This window comes from Paramisgurnus dabryanus, chromosome 6 (genome assembly GCF_030506205.2).
Source record: "Paramisgurnus dabryanus chromosome 6, PD_genome_1.1, whole genome shotgun sequence".
Lineage (NCBI taxonomy): Eukaryota > Metazoa > Chordata > Actinopteri > Cypriniformes > Cobitidae > Paramisgurnus > Paramisgurnus dabryanus.
The window spans coordinates 6,639,890-6,663,249 of record NC_133342.1 but is presented as its reverse complement, the minus strand read 5'-3'; the positions used below and the strand labels follow the sequence as shown (position 1 = coordinate 6,663,249).

Genomic DNA, 23,360 nt, shown 5'->3' with positions numbered 1-23,360 from the left:
CTTCAGCTGGCACAATGCACATGTAACCTCCATCTGAAAAAAATAAAAAAATTAACAGTAATGAAAAGTTTTAAAGCAGTCACAGACTGAAATCCAAACGAATAAGCACTGTAACTGACTTGTTATTAGCATGCAAACTGTAACTAATTATAATAAAAAAAGTTTTAAATTACTGAACTGACGGGTCTGTTAAATTCACAATAGAAAACAGGCTGATTTCAATCATTTTTGGTCCTTTAGATAAAGTTAAAGCTTTCAGGGGTTTATTGTAATGTTTGTTGTTGCAAACAGCGATGTAAACAAGCATATCTGCCTAATTTTAATTGTTTCTACATTGATATTGAAAAGAAATGATGATTTAAAGTTTTAAAGCAGTCAGAATGAAATCCAAACGAATGAGCACTATAACTGACTTGTTATTACGATGCAAACTTTAAATAATTATAATAAAAAGTTTTAAATTACTGAACTGACAGCTCTGGTAAAATCACAAAAGAAAACAGGTATAATTCAATCATTTTTGGTCCTTTAGATAAAGTTAAAGGTCTCAGGGGTTAATTGTAATGTTTGTTGATGCAAACCAGCGATGTAAACAAGCATATCTGCCTAATTTAAGTTGTTTCTACATTGATGTTGAAAAGAAATGATGATTTAAAGTTTTAAAGCAGTCACATAATGAAATCCAAACGAATAAGCACTATAACTGACTTGTTATTACGATGCAAACTTTAAATAATTATAATAAAAAGTTTTAAATTACTGAACTGACAGCTCTTTTAAAATCATAACAGAAAACAAGCGAAATTCAATCGTTTGTTGTCCTTAGATAAAGTTAAAGGTCTCAGGGGTTAATTGTAATGTATGTGTTTGCAAACAGCGATGTAAACAAACATTGCTGCTAACTAAGTCGTTTCTGCATTGACACTGACAATAAATTAAAAGTTTTAAATCAGTCACAGAATGAAATCCAAACCAGTTAGCAGTATAATTGACGGATTTAAATCATTTTTGTGTCTCAGGGGTTAATTATAATGTTTGTTGTTGCAAACCAGCGGAGTTAACAAGCATAGCCGCTAACTGTTGTGTAATTTAAGTCGTTTCTGCATTAACACTGACAAGAAATTTGATTAATAGTTTTAAAAGAGTAAACTGACGTTTCTGTCAGCATTGCAATAAACAGAGACTGCAACCCAGTTAGGTAAATAAGCATAAATGTAAACAACACCTTTCCACTTACCTTCAATCGATACTCTTCACAGTATTCCAATTTATAATAAAAGTCCTATCAAAAGGTGTAGTAATCCCTGATATATATTTTTATTGAAATCGCGATATAATTAACAAATCACGAAAAAAAACGTCATTTCTATAATAATGTTTTAGAGGCAGTCAAACCAATAATAATAATCATAAAAGTATTAATAAAAGTTAAAGTAAAATGATAAATGTAATTTTAATTAAATCGCAATATAATTAACAAATGACTGAAAAAAAACGTAATTTCCAAAATAATATTTTCGAGGATATCAAACCAATAATGATAAATTACAAATGTCACTGCATCCAAAAACACACTACATGGCACATTAAGTCCCTGAGCATTTTACTGCATTGAAAACAACAGTCGACATGGCACGTTACGTCCCGGCACATTTTGCTGCATTTAAAATACAGCGACATGACACGTTACGTACCGGAACATTTTACTGCATTGAAAACAACAGTTGACATGACACGTTACGTACCGGAACATTTTGCTGCATTGAAAACAACAGTCGATATGTCACATCACGTCCCGGAATGTTTTACTGAATTTAAAATACAGCGACATGACACGTTACGTACCGGAACATTTTGCGGCATTTAAAATACAGCGATATGGCGCGTTACGTCCCGGCACATATTACTGCATTGAAAACACTGCCGACATGGCGGGTCACGTCCCGGAACATTTTGCGGCATTGAAAACAACAGTCGACATGACACGTTACGTACCGGAACATTTTGCTGCATTGAAAACAACAGTCGATATGTCACGTCACGTCCCGGAATGTTTTACTGCATTTAAAATGCAGCGACATGACACGTTACGTACCGGAACATTTTGCGGCATTTAAAATACAGCGATATGGCGCGTTACGTCCCGGCACATATTACTGCATTGAAAACACTGCCGACATGGCGGGTCACGTCCCGGAACATTTTGCGGCATTGAAAACAACAGTCGACATGACACGTTACGTACCGGAACATTTTGCTGCATTGAAAACAACAGTCGACATGTCACGTCACGTCCCGTAATGTTTCACTGCATTTAAAATACAGCGACATGACACGTTACGTACCGGAACATTTTGCGGCATTTTAAATACAGCGATATGGCGCGTTACGTCCCGGCACATTTTACTGCATTGAAAACACTGTCAACATGGCGCATCACGTAGGTTACATCGAACGGCATGTTACACCTTGCCGAAATGGCTCGTCACGTCCCGGGACATCAAAAGGCATGTTACACCTTGCCGAAACGGCTCGTCACGTCCCGGGACATCAAATGGCATGTTACACCTTGCCGAAACGGCTCGTCACGTCCCGGTACATTAAATGGCATGTTACACCTTGCAGAAACGGCTCGTCACGTCTCGGGACATCAAATGGCATGTTACACCGTGCCGAAAAGGCTCGTCACGTCCCGGGACATTAAATTGCATGTTACACTTTGCCGACATGGCGCATCACGTACCGGAAAATTTTGCGGCATTAAATGTTTAAGCCAACATGGTGCGTTACGTACTGAAAGTTTTACATTGCCGACATGGCGCGTTACGTCAAGGAGCATGTTATAACATTAAACACACTGCTTAAATGTGAGAAACTGAAACTGGTCAGGTTGCAAGTTATTAAAGCCTGGACTGCCATCACTTTGTGCTTCAGTGTCATTTTTCTGGAGTTTTGTTGATCACAAGGAAGTAAGTCAAAATTGATACAGTTTTACATTTGCAATGAGCTCTTATATTTCAGACTAAATTTTGTTAGAACAAGCTGCTTATTTAATTGTAATACTTAAAAACAACCAAATGTAGTACTATGTATGTATGCATTACAGGTAATAGATGCATTAGCTAACATGAACAAACCATAAACAATGTAGTATTTTAACTTGTTAAGATTTATGTGTTTGGCAGACGGAACGATGGTTCAGTTTTGCCCGATCTGTGGTAGATCATATGCACAGCTGAGTCAGCATCTACGTGTTTACCACAAAGTGGTCAACGTGAAGGAGAGAAAGCTTCTACTGGCCCTGGAATCAGGCAGGGTGAAGTACAGAGAGGGCAAGTGCTCCGTGCCTGGATGCGACAAGGTCACCACCCGGCTGGACCGGCACATCCAGACACACTCGGAACTTTCTAAGAGGGCGAGGAAGGATGCGGTCAAGAGGTGCAAAAAAGATGTTATTTTGAAACAGCTGTCCGAGCTCCGAGCCTCCGACCCCGCAGTCCCCATGGCCTCGAGGCTCGACCTCGTTGAGCTTGAGGACGAGCCGGTTCCTCTGGATCCGGAGGAAGAGGAAGAGGAGGCGCAGTGCCCAAAACAACTCTGCCGGCGTGCCAGGGAGGAGGTGGCTAACCTAAACCAGCAGGTCGACACTCTTACAACAGCCTTGCGCGACGTAACTCGCAGGTACAGGTCGTTGAAACGAAATTTTAGGCCCTCCTCCTCTGCCCAGCTGACCAGCGTAACCAAGAAGTTGCTGTCCGCCCTGGATGAGCCACAGGAAGGCCAAGACACGCCGCAGGATGCCCCTCAGCAGACCCCTCAGGAGACCACTCTTAGATATCCCTCCCCCGAGCCGAGCACCCCTCAGGAGGCATCGGAGCACTTGCCCCAGTACCCCGAGCACGTGGCGGCCCTGAGTGAGTACCACCCTTTGTGCTCTTTGTCACTCTAATGCCCTTCTGCGTCCTTGACTGACTTGTGCCTTGTTTTCTCTCTCTCTTCTTTACCGCAGACGAGCTGCTAGAGGAGTACAAGAGACACCAAGAGGGGTCCGACCCGTCCGCGAAGCTCCTTAACAATGTCGCCTCGAAGATCTACAGGATCAAAAACTTCATTGGCTACATGGCGGACGGGAAGACCAACCTCTCCAGCTTCCTCTTCCTGGAGGACACGCAGCGAGTAAGGTCCTGGGTGAACTTTCTGAGGCGGGCCAAGATTACCGAGACCACCATCCAACACTATGTCAAAAATGCGGCACAGTTCGTAGACTACTTGAGCCAAACACCTCCGCAGACCAGCCGCCTTTCTAAGAAGGCCATGGTATCCATACAAAGGGAGATACGCACTGCAATAAAGTCTATGAGGAGGAAAGTGGTGGTCCACCAGGTCGCCGTGAAAACGGCCAAAGAAGGGCGCCTGATCCCCAAGGCGGAGCTCCTCAAGTGCCGTTCCAAGGCGAGGGCGGCGATTCCGGAAATCTTGGGTGAGTATTCATCAGCACTCTCCGCTGAAGAAACCTTGGCCATCGCATTTCCCCGCTGCACTGCATGACACTCTGTCTTTGTTGCTCTCTCTCCACAGCCCGCCTCAGAGAAACAATAAGCTCCAAAGACCAGTGGAGCTTTTACGGGCACATGACTGCATACCTGGCATCCATCTTCGGCCACCGAGGCGGTGTTTACCAGAATATGACGATAGAGGAGGTGGAGGGTGCCCGCAAAAGCTCCACAGGGGACTCCTACCTGATTAACGTAAGACCCCTTTCTTTCTCTCTCCCTCTCGCGAGTCACTTTGACCTGTCTCTTACCTGTTCTCTCATCTCTCTCCCCTGCAGATAGCAACGCACAAGACCAACCAGCAGTTTGGGGCGGCACAGATGTCCTTGACGGGGGAGGAGTACGGCTGGATGACGGATTTCCTCAGCATGAGGTCGTTGCTGACGGGCGGCGAGGAGGCGAAGTATTTCTTTTTCACCTCCAAGCCGAACTTTTGCCGGAACCTCAATGCGTATTTTCAAGAGGCCTGGAGCAGCATGGGTTTGACCGGAACTCCAACCTTTACTGACATCCGCACCTCCATCTCAACCCATGTGAGTGTTCCACCTATAGACCTTGTTTTTATTGACAGCCCGGCCTGTTCTAAACCTCGTTTTTTTTCTATTTCTCTCTCTCTATCTCTCTCCCCACGCAGGCAAAAAACACCCACACGGCAGATGACCGCCACAAAGTGGCACAGTTCATGTGCCACGACACCGTTACAGCTGACCGCTTTTATGCACTCAACCTGGATGTCAGCCAGGCCACAGATCACCGGCGGCTCTTTGACATGCTGCTCCAGGGACCTGAATCCTCCCCCGTCAAGAAGACCCCCACCAAGAAGAGGAAGGCGAGTAAGGGCTCTCCTGTGAAGTCAAAAAGCAAAAAGCGCAAGGTTGACACGGTAATATCTCTCTCCACAAGATCCCTGTGTGATGTTTTTGCACACTCAAGACCAACAGCTCATCCGTTTCTTCACTTGCTTTTTCTAGGAGGGCAGCAATGAGGAGGCCCCAGACGAGGAACCGACAGAGTACCCGCAACCAGGTACCTCAGCAGAGTCCAAGCCGAGGACCTCCTCGTCAAAGCTTTCCCGGAGGGCGGTCATACAGCTTTCTCCCTTAAACTTGAGCCCCTTTAGGGGTTCCCCAAAGTTGCAGAAAGCGGCCTCGCTTGTTTCAAAAGCCAAAAGAACCCTCCTTAAAACCACAAAGAGCCACCAACAGTAGTGCATATTGGTAATTTCTTATGTAAATAGTTGTTGTGTTGTAGTGTTGTTTTGTGTGAACCTTGTTTGAGTGTTCCTGTTGAAATTAATGTTCTTTTCTTGTCAAGTTCAATTGTAGTTAAATTATATTCTAAGCTGTTTTGATGCTTGTGTGTGTGTTTGTGTGAATAAACCAAGTTTTTGTTCCAAGCTTGGGCTGCTTCTTCAAATTTCATCTTTTCTTACATACGTGTAAATAAACGTATGTTTTCTTGCATAGGCATCATAAGCTCTCTTTATGGAGATAAAACAGGTTATTGCTTAATTGTAAATTGATTTTTAAATTTAAAATATTCCTTGCCGAAATGGCTTGTCACGTCCCGGGACATTAAATGGCATGTTACACTGTGCCGAAATGGCTTGTCACGTCCCGGGACATTACGTGGCATGTCAAACCTTGCCGAAATGGCTTGTCACGTCCCGGGTCATTACGTGGCACGTTAAACCTTGCCGAAATGGCTTGTCACGTCCCGGGACATTACGTGGCATGTTAAACCTTGCCGAAATGGCTTGTCACGTCCCTGAACATTTGCCGAAGTGGCAGGTCACGTCCCTGAACATTTGCCGAAATGGCTTGTCACGTCCCTGAACATTTGCCGAAATGGCTTGTCACGTCCCTAAACATCTAACAGTTCAAAAGGATGCCCTTCTAATATTCCAATTAGCTTAGACCAGGGTGAGATCAGGATAAAATTCTCCACCGGTGTGAAGAATGGCCCCCAAGCGGTAAGTTAAGATAACTTGATATACCTGACATAATAAACTGTAAATATTTGATATTATCCTATGAATGTAATATGACTTTTGTTTGTATATTTCAAAAAACATCAGCATGCATATTCGTTATGATAAAGTAAAAAATATCAAGAGTGTGCCCTGCTGGTTGTTTCCATCAACTCTCAAGTCTTTCACAGGCCAACTCTCTGTATTCTTTTGCTTTTTCTCACAGTGACAAGGATCGTCGCATCATTTATTGTCTACAGTGTTTCAGGCCACAGGAGATGCTGCCTAACCACCTGTTAAGGGTCTGCATGAAGGACAAGACTAATGAAGAGAGGAATGAAGAAGTGGACAGAGCCAAAAAGTCCATGAAGGCCTGGACCCTCCGAGGCAGAACCTGGGACTACAACACCATGGTCAAGCGGTACCCCGATGAGGCTTCCAGGCAGGCTCTTCTGGAAGACCTTCGTGAAAGGCATTTTTTAATTCTTAATGACCCCATGGAGGGACAGTCTGAATCCAGTCACAGACCACCAGGTGCTGCAGTGGAAACACACAACAAAAAGTGAGTTGTTATTCACTAGTATTACTTTTCATTTAATGCAGAGTCATTAAATTTAAATCTTAAAGGCAGGCGCCAGGCACGCCCACAGAAATATCTCTAACTTGCCTCCTTATTTGTTTTTTGTTTCATCTAATCATTCTAGGTCTGCTCAGCCGACTCTCCAAGACTGCCAGAGAGTCCTCCGTGTATCACAGACAGACATGCTGGACATCCACAGGAGGCTCTTGGATCAGCAGCACGTGGAAGAAGACCACAGGACACTGTTCCGGTACTTTTGTGAAGCCATCCTAGTCCTGAGATACTTTCAGCGACCAGAAGCAGTGATTGCATTTACAGTAAGAACTTTTACTTTACAGTCTTACCTCAGTGTCTATAAAGTCAGTCACTCACTGTGTTCTTTATTTTTTTTCCAGGCTTCAGACTGGCTGAACAAGATGACTATTGATGGACAAATCCACGTGGGGGTCAGTGAACTGAAAGCATCCACAAAGCAGAGAGCAACATTTTCCCTAACAGAGGAGGACGCTGTTGTAAGTTCTCTAACAGCCTGATTATGATTGGAAGACCCCAATAGCAAGCTATTCCTTGCATGTGTAGCAACCAGAGACATTGTTGTCTTAACATGTATGAATTACTGTAGCATCAGAATAGACCATTTTTCAAGTATCAACTTCCTGTTTGATCTCCAAAGATGCTGGACACATACTTCCGGCAGATTCGTCCTGGATGTCTGCAGGACGGTGTGGACGACCAGGGCAGATTTTTCCTGTCCAAACAGGGAAAGCCTGTTCGCAACATCACGAGCGACCTCAGACGTCTGCATGAACAGTAAGTTTTAGCAGAATCACGTATAATATCAAACGATTAAGTTGATAGTTTGACTTACGTAGTACATACAGTTCAAATAATATTATTTTCTGTAATAAAAATACACTGAAACATTTGAAGATTTATCTGTTTTGTTCCTCGTTGCAGGTACAACTTACCAAGCTGTTCGAGTCAGCAAGCCATAAGCGCCCAAAGCACTATGCCGTGGTACGTGTCATCATCCAAAACACACAACATTCATATATTTTCTGTTTGTCAGCTGCTTCCATGGTCTGTCAAAATTTTTGTACGTTTGAACATGAAATCTTTAAAATATTCAGCTCTTATTCTGATGAGCCGTCCGAAGAGAGGACACGTCGTAAAAAGAGGAGAGGCAGAGGCGCAGCTGACCAGGATGACGGGGGCTTTGGAGCGTTTCTACAGTGCTTTCCAGTAACGACGGGTAGTGCCCCGCCCAAAAAAAAAACAGCGGACCGCTGCAGGGTTTCCACCTGACAGGGTGTTTTATGACAGGTGGAGGGCCTTGCAGTTGGCCAAGCGCGAGGAGCACCTCTTGTGTAAGTTGATGTGCTTTATTATAAAAAACGAATACACATCTTTGTAATATCCTAGGGGATTAGGCTAAAACTATTTCTAACATCAAAGTAACTTGATTACAACATTTGACAAAATATTAATTTAACACTTGTCTTTGACAGCCCAGTGTTCAAGACGGCCCCCGACTGTCAGCAAGGTGTCTTGGCAAATTGACAAAGAGGGTTGGACTAGCAACTGTCCTCGTCCTGAGGACATAGTCGCAAGATGGAAACCCGCCAGTAAGGTACAGGTCGAGATGGATCCATGGATCCTCGCTTCAATCCATACTCAGAAGTGGACCGGCTTGGCCTTCAAAGACTTCGACGCAAAAGGGCAAGGTATGTTAATGTTTCTTGTGGGCATATATTTGTGTTCCTGGAGTGAAAACTAATTCCACATTCTTTTGACCCCAGGAGTTGTTGCAACCAAATCCTTTGTCAAAGGCTCCATAGTTTGTGATTACCATGGCAAGGTAATCACAGGAGCAGAGGGCCGTAAGATGATAGAGTCCATCCAGGGTGATATGGGCTACCTTTTTTTTTTTCGTGACGGTGAACAGGATCTCTGTGTGGACGCCGAGACTTTCCCTTGCGAGTGTCACCCAACAGAAAACACCATTGGCCGAAGGATCAATCATTCCTCCAAGAGAGCAAACCTGATGCCAGTCCACTGCAGGATGAACTTCCCTGAAGGAAGGATGTATGTCATCCTTTTTAAGGCTATTAGAGATATTCATATATGTGAGGAGTTGCTGTTTGATTACGGCGTCAAGCGCAACTCTTTTCGAGGAGAAGGTCTGAACCTCGAATGGCTAGATGAGTGAACGCAAATATATATACTGGATGTTTTTAAATATATTTGCAATCAAAAGCCAAAAAACCCTCCTTAAAACCACAAAGAGCCACCAACAGTAGTGCATATAGTTCATTTTTTATGTAAATAGTTGTTGTGTTGTAGTGTTGTTTTGTGTGAATCGTGTTAGAGTGTTCCTGTTGAAATTAATGTTCTTTTCTTGTCAAGTTCAATTGTAGTTAAATTATATTCTAAGCTGTTTTGATGCTTGTGTGTGTGTTTGTGTGAATAAACCAAGTTTTTGTTCCAAGTTTGGGCTGCTTCTTCAAATTTCATCTTTTCTTACATACGTGTAAATAAACGTATGTTTTCTTGCATAGGCATCATAAGCTCTCTTTATGGGGATAAAACAGGTTATTGCTTAATTGTAAATTGATTTTTAAATTTAAAATATTCCTTGCCGAAATGGCTTGTCACGTCCCGGGACATTACATGGCATGTTACACTGTGCCGAAATGGCTTGTCACGTCCCGGGACATTAAATGGCATGTTACACCTTGTCGAAATGGCTTGTCACGTCCCGGGTCATTACGTGGCACGTTAAATCTTGCCGAAATGGCTTGTCACGTCCCGGGACATTAAATGTCATGTTTACCTTTGCCGAAATGGCTTGTAACGTCCCGGGACATTAAATGTCATCTTGCACAGTGCCGAAATGGCTTGTTACGTCCTGGCACTTTAAATGGCATGTTAAACTTTGCCGAAATGGCTTGTAACGTGCCGGGACATTAAATGGCATGTTACACCTTGCCGAAATGGCTTGTCACGTCCCGGGACATTAAATGGCACGTTACACCGTGCCGAAATGGCTTGTCACGTCACGGGACATTACATGCCGAAATGGCTTGTCACGTCCCGGGACATTAAATGGCATGTTAAACCTTGCCGAATGGCCCCATGGAAGCACAGTCTGAATCCAGTCACAGACCACCAGGTGCTGCAGTGGAAACACACAACAAAAAGTGAGTTGTTATTCACTAGTATTACATTTAATTTTATGCAGAGTCATTAAATTTAAATTTTAAAGGCAGGCACCAGGCACGCCCACTGAAATATCTCTAACTTGCCTCCTAAATTGTTTTTTGTTTCATCTTATCATTCTAGGTCTGCTCAGCCGACTCCCCAAGACTGCCAGAGAGTCCTCCGTGTAACACAGACAGACATGCTGGACATCCACAGGAGGCTCTTGGATCAGCAGCACGTGGAAGAAGACCACAGGACACTGTTCCGGTACTTTTGTGAAGCCATCCCATCCTAGTCCTGAGATACTTTCAGTGACCAGATGCAGTGATTGCATTTACAGTAAGTACTTTTACTTTACAGTCTTACCTCAGTGTCTATAAAGTCAGTCACTCGGGGATTAGGCTAAAACTATTTCTAACATCAAAGTAACATAATTCCAACTTTTGACAAAAATATTAATTTAACACTTGTCTTTGACAGCCCAGTGTTCAAGATGATCCCCGACTGTCAACAAGGTGTCGTCGCAAATTTAAATAGAGTGTTGGCAAGGTAATTGCAGGAGCAGAGGGCCGGAAGAAGAGTCCATCCAGGGTGATATTGGGCTACCTTTTTTTTCGTGATGGTGAACTGGATCTCTATGTGTGGACGCCGAGACTTTCCCTTGCGAGGGCCACCCAACAGAAAACACCATTGGCCGAAGGATCAATCATTCCTCCAAGAGAGCAAACCTGATGCCAGTCCACTGCAGGATGAACTTCCCTGAAGGAAGGATGTATGTCATCCTTTTTAAGGCTATTAGAGATATTCATATATGTGAGGAGTTGCTGTTTGATTACGGCGTCAAGCACAACTCTTTTCGAGGAGAAGGTCTGAACCTCGAATGGCTAGATGAGTGAACACAAATATATATATACTGCATGTTTTTAAATATATTTGCAATCAAAAGCCAAAAAAACCCTCCTTAAAACCACAAAGAGCCACCAACAGTAGTGCATATATAGTTCATATTTTATGTAAATAGTTATTGTGTTGTAGTGTTGTTTTGTGTGAATCGTGTTAGAGTGTTCCTGTTAAAATTAATGTTCTTTTCTTGTCAAGTTCAATTGAAGTTAAATTATATTGTAAACTGTTTTGATGCCTGTGTGTGTGTTTGTGTGAATAAACCAAGGTTTTGTTCCAAGCTTGGGCTTCTTCTTTAAATTTCAACTTTTTTTACATACGTGTAAATAAACGTATGTTTTCTGGCATAGACATCATAAACTCTCGTTATGGGGGCAAAACAGGTTATTGCTTTATTGTAAGTTGATTTTTAATTTTAAAATATTCCTTGCCGAAATGGCTTGTCACGTCCCGGGACATTAAACGGCATGTTACACTGTGCCGAAATGGCTTGTCACGTCCCAGGACATTACATGTCACGTTAAACCTTGCCGAAATGGCTTGTCACGTCCCGGGACATTAAATGGCACGTTAAACCTTGCCAAAATGGCTTGTCACGTCCCGGGACATTAAATGGCATGTTAAATCTTGCCGAAATGGCTTGTCACGTCCCGGGACATTAAATGGCATGTTACACCTTGCCGTAATGGCTTGTAACGTCCCGGGACATTAAATGGCATGTTAAACCTTGTCGAAATGGCTTGTCACGTCCCGGGACATTAAATGGCATGTTAAACCTTGTCGAAATGGCTTGTCACGTCCCGGGACATTAAATGTCATGTTAAACCTTGCCGAAATGGCTTGTCACGTCCCGGGACATTAAATGGCATGTTAAGTCTTGCCGAAATGGCTTGTCACGTCCCGGGACATTAAATGGCATGTTACACCTTGCCGTAATGGCTTGTAACGTCCCGGGACATTAAATGGCATGTTAAACCTTGTCGAAATGGCTTGTCACGTCCCGGGACATTAAATGTCATGTTAAACCTTGCCGAAATGGCTTGTCACGTCCCGGGACATTACGTGTGATGTTAAATTTTGCCGAAATGGCTTGTAACGTCCCGGGACATTAAATGTCATGTTACACCGTGCCGAAATGGCTTGTTACGTCCTGGCACTTTATATTGCATGATAAACTTTGCCAAAATGGCTTGTAACGTCCCGGGACATTAAATGGCATGTCACACCTTGCCGAATTGGCTTGTCACTTCCCGGAACATTTGCCGAAATGGCTTGTCACGTCCCTGATCATTTAACAGTTCAAAATGCTGCCTTTCTACTATTCCTATTAGATTAGACCCTATTAGATTCCGATTAGATGCATTCCCTGTGGAAAATTTTATCTTGATCTCACCCGGTCTCACCTAATTTGGGTGAGATCAGGATAAAATTCTCCACATGGGCTGCATCTTTACCCTGGTCTCACCTAAGTTGGGTGAGATCAGGATAAAATTCTCCACATTGGATGCATCTTTACCCTGGTCTCACCTAATTTGGGTGAGATCAGGATAAAATTCTCCACAAGGGATGATCTTTACCCTGGTATCACCCTTATTTGGGTGAGATCCCCGGGGGTCTGGTTGGTCTGAAACCGCACACATAGTTGTGACACGTTCTCCTGGGTGACATACCCGAAGGGCTAAGGCCCAGGACCGAGATAAACAGTTTTTATAATTTTCAATGTATAGTTCTGCCTGCCCATTCACTTCAATGGCAGACAGTCAGAAACAGGCCAGTTTCATCCTAAAACCATCCATGTTTAAAACCCTGAAAATGCACCCAGAGCTACGAAACCCGGGGGCCGGTTCAGGGGCCCACGATGTTACCACCAGCGAAGTTTTGGCATCCCAGGACCATTCTGACCGTGTTTTCTGGATGTTCCACCTGCAATGTATCCAATGATTTCCAATACTGGTTTCGTGGTCGGTCTCAAAAAAGGGGTCAGAAAGGGCCCGCGAGCTAGGGGCCTCGTCTGTGGTCACTTGGGGACCCCAGCGACGGGGTGTCAAAGTCTGGATGTCGTCGGTGTCCGGGAAGTGCCCTAATTAATACCTAAATGACATATTCCTGAAAAATAAAGTTTTGACCATTTTCTGACCATTTGACCCCCGAACGAAGGCGCAGGGTCGCGAAACTTCTCCGTCTGCCCGAGGGGCCACCGACGAGAGGATCGCCACGTCCGCGGGTCGTTCGGGCCTTTCTGAGCCCTTTCCACGAATCCGCTAAGAAAACTCCATTCATATAAATTGAGGGTGGAATTTTCCAGGAATGTGGGAGGGGCCCCAAATTCTAGATTCTGGCCCTTCGGGGTGCCCCGGACGACATACCGAGGCCGCGCGTCTCTAGAGCCTGGGTAAATTTTTTCCCTCCTGGGGCCCCTGGAGGTGCACGTACCTGCCTCACAGCACATAGAGGGCTTAAAGGGGTTCGAAACATGTATGTCCACGAACCTACTACACGTCGTCCTCAAAATAGATTACAGGTGGTCACTTCCGGTATGACAGGAGGACCGTGTCCAACCACAGGCTATTTTGGTCGCGTCACATAAGTTGCAGCCGGACACGGGCAGGTGATCCACCTCCATGAATCAGGGTGCTCGACCCACCCAGCCCTTCCTACCAGGGAGCCCCACGATCGTGTCAGACAACAGCCTATGCTGAGTCCGTCAAATAAGTTACAACCGGACAAGATCAGCAGAGAGCTCTGTCCAAAACAGCATCCCGTTCACAACCTTTTTACATTGTCAAAATAAGCTGATACTGGGATTGACCAACGCTCCAAAACCTAAGTCGATTAGGGTGACCAACGGCCGGAAAAACGAACGCTCCAAAACCTAAGTCGATTCGGGTTGACCAACGGCCGGTGAAACGAGCGCTCCAAAACCTAAGTCTATTCGGGTTGACCAACGGCCGGAGAAACGAACGCTCCAAAACCTAAGTCGATTCGGGTTGACCAACGGCCGGAGAAACGAGCGCTCCAAAACCTAAGTCTATTCGGGTTGACCAACGGCTGGAGAAACGAGCGCTCCAAAACCTAAGTCCAAAACAGCATCCCGTTCATAACTTTTATACATTGTCGAAATAAGTTGACACTGGGATTTGCCAAGGCTCCAAAACCTAAGTCGATTTGGGTTGACCAACGGTGGCAGGTCTTTTCGGGTTGACCAACGGTCGTAATTTCCGTAATGGCCGGGAGGACGGGGCTTTGTCCGGAGGGGGGGTGCTTAAGAGTGGGATGCCCGGGCCCAAATGGAGAGCCGGGTATGGTCTCTGTGGAGCTCCAGGGTGTCCATCTCGGGGTCCAGGGTACCCTATGTTCGGGTACGACTTGTCCACCAACAGCCTAGTCTGGATGGTCAAATAAATTGCAGGTGGGACGCGGGCAGCAGATGCACCTCCATGATTCAGGGTGCTCGACCCACCCAGCCCTTCCGGCGAGGAAGCCCCATGGTCGGACACGATCGTGTCCAACAACAGCCTAGTCTGGATGGTCAAATAAATAGCAGGTGGGACACGAGCAGGAGATGCACCTCCATGATTCAGGGTGCTCGACCCACCCAGCCCTTCCGGCGAGGAAGCCCCATGGTCGGACACGATCGTGTCCAACAACAGCCTAGTCTGGATGGTCAAATAAATTGCAGGTGGGACACGAGCAGGAGATGCACCTCCATGATTCAGGGTGCTCGACCCACCCAGCCCTTCCGACCATGAAGCCCCATGCCCGGATACGATCGTGTCCACCAACAGCCTAGTCTGGATGGTCAAATAAACTGCAGGTGACACGCGGGCAGGAGATACACCTCCATGATTCAGGGTGCTCGACCCACCCAGCCCTTCCGACCATGAAGCCCCATGGTCGGACACAATCGTGTCCACCAACAGCCTAGTCTGGATGGTCAAATAAATTGCAGTTGGAACACGGGCAGGAGATGCACCTCCATGATTCAGGGTGCTCGACCCACCCAGCCCTTCCGACCAGGAAGCCCCATGGTCGGACACGATCGTGTCCACCAACAGCCTAGTCTGGATGTTCAAATAAATTGCAGTTGGAACACGGGCAGGGGATGCACCTCCATGAATCAGGGTGCTCGACCCACCCAGCCCTTCCGACGAGGAAGCCCCATGGTCGGACACGATCGTGTCCAACAACAGCTTATGCTGAGTCCGTCAAATAAGTTACAACCGGACAAGATTATCACCAACCCACTATTTGTCCTCCTAAACACTATGATGCCGGATTGGCCACCTGGGCACAGAGGGCGGTCCTGGTCACGCCCCCGGGCCCATCAACCCACTATCTGTCCTCCTAAACACTATGATGCCAGATTGGCTCCCCCGGCACAGGGGGCGGTCCTGGTCACGCCCCAGGCCCATCAACCCACTATCTGTCCTCCTAAAAACTCTAAGTCCAAAACAGCATCCTGTTCATAACGTAGTCAAAATGAGGTGATACTGGGATTGACCAATGCCACATAATAATAATAATAATAATAATAATAATAATAATAATAATAATAATAATAACTTTTTACACTATACTGGCACCCTCCGAGGCCATGGGAATACTAGGCTGCCCTTCTACTATTCCTATTAGATTAGACCAATGTGAGATCAGGATAAAATTCACCACATGGGATGCATCTTTACCCCGGTCTCACCTAATTTGGGTGAGATCAGGATAAAATTCACCACATGGGATGCATCTTTACCCCGGTCTCACCTAATTTGGGTGAGATCAGGATAAAATTCTCCACATGGGATGCATCTTTACCCTGGTCTCACCTAATTTGGGTGAGATCAGGATAAAATTCACCACATGGGATGCATCTTTACCCCGGTCTCACCTAATTTGGGTGAGATCAGGATAAAATTCTCCACATGGGATGCATCTTTACCCTGGTCTCACCTAATTTGGGTGAGATCAGGATAAAATTCTCCACATGGGATGCATGTTTACCCCGGTCTCACTTAATTTGGGTGAGATCAGGATAAGATTCTCCACAGGTGACACATCTTTACCCTGGTCTCACCTAATTTTAATTATGTTATTTAGAAGTATTGTCTGAACCTATTCCACGAATCCGCTATGAAAATCCCATTCATTTAAATTGCAGGTGGAATTTTCTAGGAAGGTGGGAGGGTCCCCAAATTCAAGATTCTGGCCCCTCGGGGGGCCCCTGCCAACATACCGAGACCGCATGTCTCTAGAGCCTGGGGAATTTTTTTTCCCTCCTGGGGCCCCTGGAGGTGCACGTACCTGCCTCACACCACATAGAGTGCTTAAACGGGTTCAAAACATGTGTGTCCACGAACATGCTACACATGGTCCATCGAATAGATTGCAGGAGGTCACTTCCTTCATAACAGGAAGTTTCCACCTGCGATTTATTTGATGGACCGCATGTATGCTTTTCAAGGACAATGCGTTACAGGACGACTCCCCGACCTTTAGAATGGTCATTTTGGACAAATCTTGATGCATTTCACTCGGCATACCCTATCGGGCACTCTCGTGTTGATTAATTGGCGAGAAATCGCTAAAAAGTTGCAAAAACACGTGTGTCCGCGAACATACTACACGTGGTCAACTAAACCGATTGCGGGTGGACAGTTTTTTGATGACACTTGCACCCTTTCCGCACGGCCCCCGTGTGTCCGGGTGTTCTGAAATCGCACACAGAGTTGCGACGCGTCCCCCTGGGCGACACACCCGAAGGGCTGAGGCCCCGGGCCGAGATAAATATTTTTTATCATTTTTAATGTATGGCTCTGCCTGCCCATTCACTTCAATGGCAGACACTCAGAAACAGGCCCGATTTCATCCTAAAACACATTCACCTTAAGGACCCTTAAAATGCATCCAGGGCCACCGAACACGGGTGCCCGGTTCGGGGGCCCGCCAAGTTCACACCTGCAAAGTTTTGGCGTCCCCGGACCATTCTGACCGTGTTTTCTGGATGTTCCACCTGCAATTTATCCAATGATTTTTAATACTGGTTTCGTGGTCGGTCTCAAAAAAGTGGTCAGAAAGGGCCCTCGAGCTAGGGGCCTCGTCTGTGGACAGTCGGGGACCCCAGCAACGGGGTGTCAAAGTCTGCATGTCGTCGGTGTCCGGGAAGTGCCTTAAAAGAAACCTAAATGGCATATTCCTGAAAAACAAAGTTTTGACCATTTTCTGACCATTTGACCCCCGAACGAAGGCGCAGGGTCGCGAAACTTCTCCGTCTGCCCGAGGGGCCACTGACGAGAGGACCGCCACGTCCGCGGGCCGTTCGGGCCTTTCTGAGCCCTTTCCACGAATCCGCTAGAAAAATTCCATTCATATAAATTGAGCGTGGAATTTTCCAGGAATGTGGGAGGGGCCCCAAATTCTAGATTCTGGCCCTTCGGGGTGCCCCGGACGACATACCGAGACCGCGCGTCTCCAGAGCCCTGGGAAATTTTTTTGCTCTCCTTCAAAGAAATGCCTCACACTGTCCTCTCTGTCTGAAAGCTTCTAAGAGCTTTGTCAGCATCTGGGTGGTGAAAGAGGGTCCGTGTTTAAAAACTGCCAGGGGTCTCGACGTCGTGAGGGCAGACAGACGGGGCCCTGGACGTCCGGGACCCCGAACGTCGAGGTCCTACGTCGTGGCGTTTCCGTACGGAAGCCGTCCCTCCTGCCCATTAAACCAATGTAATTCTCATTAAAGGTTTCGAGGAATCCCTCTCTTTCTTGAGCTTTTGACCACCTAACGAAGCCGCAGGGTCGCGTAACTTCTCCGCCCTTCCCAGGGGCCGGTGACGAGAGCACAGCGACGTTCGCGGGTAGTTCGGGGCATCCTGAGCATGTTCCACGAATCCATTAGGAAAATCCCATTCATTTAAATTATGTGTGGAATTTTCTAGGAAGGGGGGAGGGGCACCAAATTCCAGATTCTCACCCTTCGGGGGGCACCGGACGGCATACAGGGATAAGGGGGCGATTTAGCAAAAAAAAGTGTTTAAATGGACAAATAGCTGGTTTGTGGGCCTAAGGGCTTGACCAGGACCGGCCCCTGTGCCCGAGGAGCCAATCCAGCAACATAGTGTTCAGAAGGACCAATAGTGGGTCTATGGGCCTGGGGGCGTGGCCAGGACCCCCCCAATTGCCTGGGGGGCCGATCCGGCGTGATAGTGTTTAGGAGGACTAATAGTGGGTCGATGGGCCTGGGGGCGTGGCCAGGACCCCCCCAATTGCCTGGGGGGCCAATCCGACGTGATAGTGTTTAGGAGGACAGATAATGGGTCGGTGGACCTGGGGGGCGCGGCCAGGACGCCCCCACCCAGGGGCGACCCCCCCAGCCCGATCCCAATGCACATAATGGACAGGGCGCACGTTTAGAGGGTCAGCGGTCACGCGAGGCAATGAGATCGATCAGCCGTGGACGACTAACGGGTTTGTGGAAGCGGTTGGGGGGACCCGAAAGGCCCCGTGGAGCGAGTGCGCCCCCGGTGGCGTCCACACAGGTCCTATGTGGGGGGGGTACGGAAACAATGCATCTTACCCCGGGTAAGCTCTAGGTGCCTTCCTGTAGATTATCCTACTGACAGGAGGGATCCAAATCGGTAGTACAATCCTTCGCACCAACTATCCGTCCTATGGCAATTTTTTTAAATGGTCAAATTTCCACCAACACTTTAATGTTACTTCCTCCTGGAAGTCCGGTTCCTCCAGGGCACACGTCCCTACCTCCGTAGCCCAGAGAGGTGACTCGAAAGCGGGCCTGACAGGGCGGCCCTCCCTCCTGGAAGCCCGGTTCCTCCAGGGCACACGTCCCTACCTCCGTAGCCCAGAGAGGTGACTCGAAAGCGGGCCTGACAGGGCGGCGTCCCTCCTGGAAAACCGGTTCCTCCAGGGCACACGTCCCTTCCTCCGTAGCCCAGAGGGGTGACTCGACAGCGGGCCTGACAGGGCGGCCGTCCCTCCTGGAAGTCCGGTTCCTCCAAGGCACACGTCCCTACCTCCGTAGCCCAGAGGGGTGACTCGAAAGCGGGCCTGACAGGACGGCCCTCCCTCCTGGAAGTCCGGTTCCTCCAGGGCACCCGTCCCTACCTCCGTAGCCCAGAGAGGTGACTCCGAGGCGGGCCTGACAGGGCGGCCCTCCCTCCTGGAAGTCCGGTTCCTCCAGGGCACACGTCCCTACCTCCGTAGCCCAGAGGGGTGACTCGAAAGCGGGCCTGACCGGGCGGCCCTCCCTCCTGGAAGTCCAGTTCCTCCAGGGCACCCGTCCCTACCTCCGTAGCCCAGAGGGGTGCCTCGAAAGCGGGCCTGACAGGGCGGCCCTCCCTCGCGGAAGTCTGGTTCCTCCAGGGCAGCCGTCCCTACCTCCGTAGCCCAGAGAGGTGACTCGAAAGCGGACGCGGGGGGTGTACGTGGCGCCCCCCCAAGGCCGAAGAGAGGTCTCGTGAGCGGACGCGAGGGTGTACGACAGAAGGCCTGGAAGCCGTATCTCGTTCGGGCTTAGGGTTAGAGAGAAGCGGGTTGGCTCGTTGGAAAGGTCCCCTCCAGGGGAGCAACCGACCCAAAGGGCGAGTCGATCCGAGCAAAGGCGCCCGAGCTGCGGCCGTGGGAAAATCCGCGGAGGGACCGCCGTATCTCGGCCGGGCTTGGGGTTAGAGAGACGCGTATTGGCTCGTTGGAAAGGTCCCCTCCGGTGGAGCAACCGACCCATAGGGCGAAGTCCTGGGACTTAGTGCGCCGGAGCTACGGGCGTTTAAAAGTCAGGCGGTGGTACGCCGTATCTCGCCCGGGCTTTGGGTTAGAGAGAAGCGGGTTGGCTCGTTGGAAAGGTCCCCTCCAGTGGAGCAACCGACCCAAAGGGCGAGTCGATCCGAGCAAAGGCACCCGAGCTGCGGCTGTGGGAAAATCCGCGGAGGGACCGCCGTATCTCGGCCGGGCTTGGGATTAGAGAGACGCGGATTGGCTCGTTGGAAAGGTCCCCTCCGGTGGAGCAACCGACCCAAAGGGCGAAGTCCTGGGACTTAGTGCGCCGGAGCTACGGGCGTTTAAAAGTCAGGCGGTGGTACGCCGTATCTCGCCCGGGCTTTGGGTTAGAGAGACGCGGGTCGGCTCGTTGGAAAGGTCCCTTCCGGTGGAGCAACCGACCCAAAGGGCGAGTCGATCCGAGCAAAGGCGCTCGAGCTACGGCCGTTTAAATTTAGCCCCTGGGACAGTCCGAGGAGGGACCGCCGTATCTCGGCCGGGGAAAGAACTAGAGGCTCGCGGGTAGGCTCGTTCGAAAGCCCCCCTCCGGCAGAGCGAACGACCCGAAGGGCGAAGGCCCCGAATCTCCGCGAGCTTCGACCGGACGTATCTCCGGCGGGCGGGGTCGCACGGACTCGAGGCCGGGCTCGTCGGAAAGCCCCGGGACGGAACTTTCGAACGAAACCGGCCGCGTGTCCGGGCGACCTCCGAGGCGGACGCTAGGGGCGCCGGAGCTCCGGACGAGCGATAATTCCGCGACGATCCGCCGTCTCTCGGCCCGGGAAAAAGCCAGAGACTCGAGGGAGGGCTCCTCGGAAAGGGCCCCTCGGGCGGAGCCGCCGACCCGAAGGGCGAAGGCCCCGGACCAGAGGCGCCCGAGAAACGGCCGTGGGAAAATCCCGCGGGGGGTGGCCGTATCTCGGCCCCGGAAAGGGCTAGCGACGCGCAGGTGGGCTCGTTCGAAAGGCCCCCCGCGGCGGAGCCACCCACCCGAAGGGCAAATGCCCCGGACCCGGGGCGCCGGAGCAGCGCGGTAACGAAATTCGAATTTTCGACCGGAAGTTTCTCGGGCCCCCGGGGTCGCACGGACCCGCGGCCGGTCTCGTCGGAAAGCTCCGGGCGAGACCTTTGGAAGTCCGGTTCCTCCAGGGCACACGTCCCTACCTCCGTAGCCCATAGGGGTGACTTGAAAGCGGGCCTGACAGGGCGGCCCTCCCTCCTGGAAGTCCGGTTCCTCCAGGGCACACGTCCCTACCTCCGTAGCCCAGAGGGGTGACTCGGGCTTGGGGTTAGAGAGACGCGGAATGGCTCGTTGGAAAGGTCCCCTCCGGTGGAGCAACCGACCCAAAGGGCGAAGTCCTGGGACTTAGTGCGCCGGAGCTAAGGGCGTTTAAAAGAAAGGCGGTGGTACGCCGTATCTCGCCGGGCTTTGGGTTAGAGAGACGCGGGTCGGCTCGTTGGAAAGGTTCCCTCCGGTGGAGCAACCGACCCAAAGGGCGAGTCGATCCAAGCAAAGGCGCTCGAGCTACGGCCGTTTAAAGTTAGCCCCTTGGAAAATCCGGGGAGGGACCGCCGTATCTCGGCCGGGGAAAGGGCTAGAGGCTCGCGGGTAGGCTCGTTCGAAAGCTCCCCTCCGGCAGAGAGACCGACCCGAAGGGCGAAGGCCCCGGACCCGGGGCGCCCGAGATAGGGCCGTGGGAAAATCCGGGCATAGACCGCCGTATCTCGGCCGGGGAAGGGGCTAGAGGCTCTCGGGTAGGCTCGTTCGAAATGCCCCCTCCGGCAGAGCGACCGACCCGAAGGGCGAAGGCCCCGGACCCGGGGCGCTCGAGATACGGCCGTCGGAATCTCCGCGAGCTTCGACCGGACGTATCTCCGGCGGGCGGGGTCGCACGGACTGGAAGCCGGGCTCGTCGGAAAGCCCCGGGACGGACCTTTCGAACGAAACCAGCCGCGTGTCCGGGCGACGTCCGAGGCGGACGCTAGGGGCGCCGGAGCTTTGGACGAGCGTTAATTCCGCGACGATCCGCCGTATCTCGGCCCGGGAAAGGCCAGAGACTCGAGGGAGGGCTCCTCGGAAAGGGCCCCTCGGGCGGAGCCCCCGACCCGAAGGGCGAAGGCCCCGGACCCGAGGCGCCCGAGAAACGGCCGTGGGAAAATCCCGCGGGGGGCGGCCGTATCTCGGCCCCGGAAAGGGCTAGCGACGCGCGGGTGGGCTCGTTCGAAAAGCCCCCCGCGGCGGAGCCACCCACCCGAAGGGCGAAGGTCCGGGACCCGGGGAGCCGGAGCAGCGCGGTAACGAAATTCGAATTTTCGACTGGAAGTATCTCGGGCCCCCGGGGTCGCACGGACCCGCGGCCGGTCTCGTCGGAAAGCCCCGGGCGAGACCTTTGGAAGTCCGGTTCCTCCAGGGCACACGTCCCTACCTCCGTAGCCCAGAGGGGTGACTCGAAAGCGGGCCTGACAGGGCGGCCCTCCCTCCTGGAAGTCCGGTTCCTCCAGGGCACACGTCCCTACCTGCGTAGCCCAGAGGGGTAACTCGAAAGCGGGCCTGACAGGGCGGCCCTCCCTCCTGGAAGTCTGGTTCCTCAAGGACACCCGTCCCTACCTCCGTAGCCCAGAGAGGTGACTCGAAAGCGGACGCAGGGGGTGTACGTGGCGCACCCCCAGGCCGAAGAGAGGTCTCGTGAGCGGTCGCGAGGGTGTACGACAGAAGGCCTGGAAGTCTCGGACTCGTTTAAAGGTCAGGCGGTGGTACGCCGTATCTCACCCGGGATTAGGGTTAGAGAGAAGCGGGTTAGCTCGTTGGAAAGGTCCCCTCCAGGGGAGCAACCGACCCAAAGGGCGAGTCGATCCGAGCAAAGGCGCCCGAGCTGCGGCCGTGGGAAAATCCGCTGAGGGACCGCCGTATCTCGGCCGGGCTTGGGGTTAGAGAGACGCGGATTGGCTCGTTGGAAAGTTCCCCTCCGGTGGAGCAACCGACCCAAAGGGCGAAGTCCTGGGACTTAGTGCGCCGGAGCTACGGGCGTTTAAAAGTCAGGCGGTGGTATGCCGTATCTCGCCCGGGCTTTGGGTTAGAGAGACGCGGGTCGGCTCGTTGGAAAGGTCTCCTCCGTTGGAGCAACCGACCCAAAGGGCGAGTCGATCCGAGCAAAGGCGCTCGAGCTACGGCCGTTTAAAGTTAGCCCCTGGGACAGTCCGGGGAGGGACCGCCGTGTCTCGGCCGGGGAAAGAACTAGAGGCTCGCGGATAGGCTCGTTCGAAAGGCCCCCTCCGGCAGAGCGACCGACCCGAAGGGCGAAGGCCCCGGAACCGGGGCGCCCGAGATACGGCAGTCGGAATCTCCGCGAGCTTCGACCGGACGTATCTCCGGCAGGCGGGGTCGCACGGACTCGAG

General features: G+C 50.2%; 2 protein-coding genes across 2 annotated transcripts; both read left to right on the top strand.

Moving 5' to 3' along the window:
• The first annotated feature begins 2,231 nt into the window (after positions 1-2,231).
• On the top strand, positions 2,232-5,949 carry LOC135744134 (uncharacterized). The gene is made up of 6 exons (XM_065262104.2): positions 2,232-3,914; positions 4,010-4,480; positions 4,579-4,748; positions 4,832-5,086; positions 5,188-5,436; positions 5,525-5,949. The coding sequence occupies exons 1-6, from the start codon at positions 3,173-3,175 to the stop codon at positions 5,759-5,761; spliced, it is 2,124 nt and encodes a 707-aa protein (XP_065118176.2). The 5' UTR covers positions 2,232-3,172; the 3' UTR covers positions 5,762-5,949.
• A 2,658-nt stretch (positions 5,950-8,607) lies between these two features.
• Positions 8,608-9,578, top strand: LOC141282326 (N-lysine methyltransferase KMT5A-like). The gene is made up of 2 exons (XM_073815066.1): positions 8,608-8,826; positions 8,902-9,578. The coding sequence occupies exons 1-2, from the start codon at positions 8,745-8,747 to the stop codon at positions 9,309-9,311; spliced, it is 492 nt and encodes a 163-aa protein (XP_073671167.1). The 5' UTR covers positions 8,608-8,744; the 3' UTR covers positions 9,312-9,578.
• Positions 9,579-23,360: the final 13,782 nt, after the last annotated feature.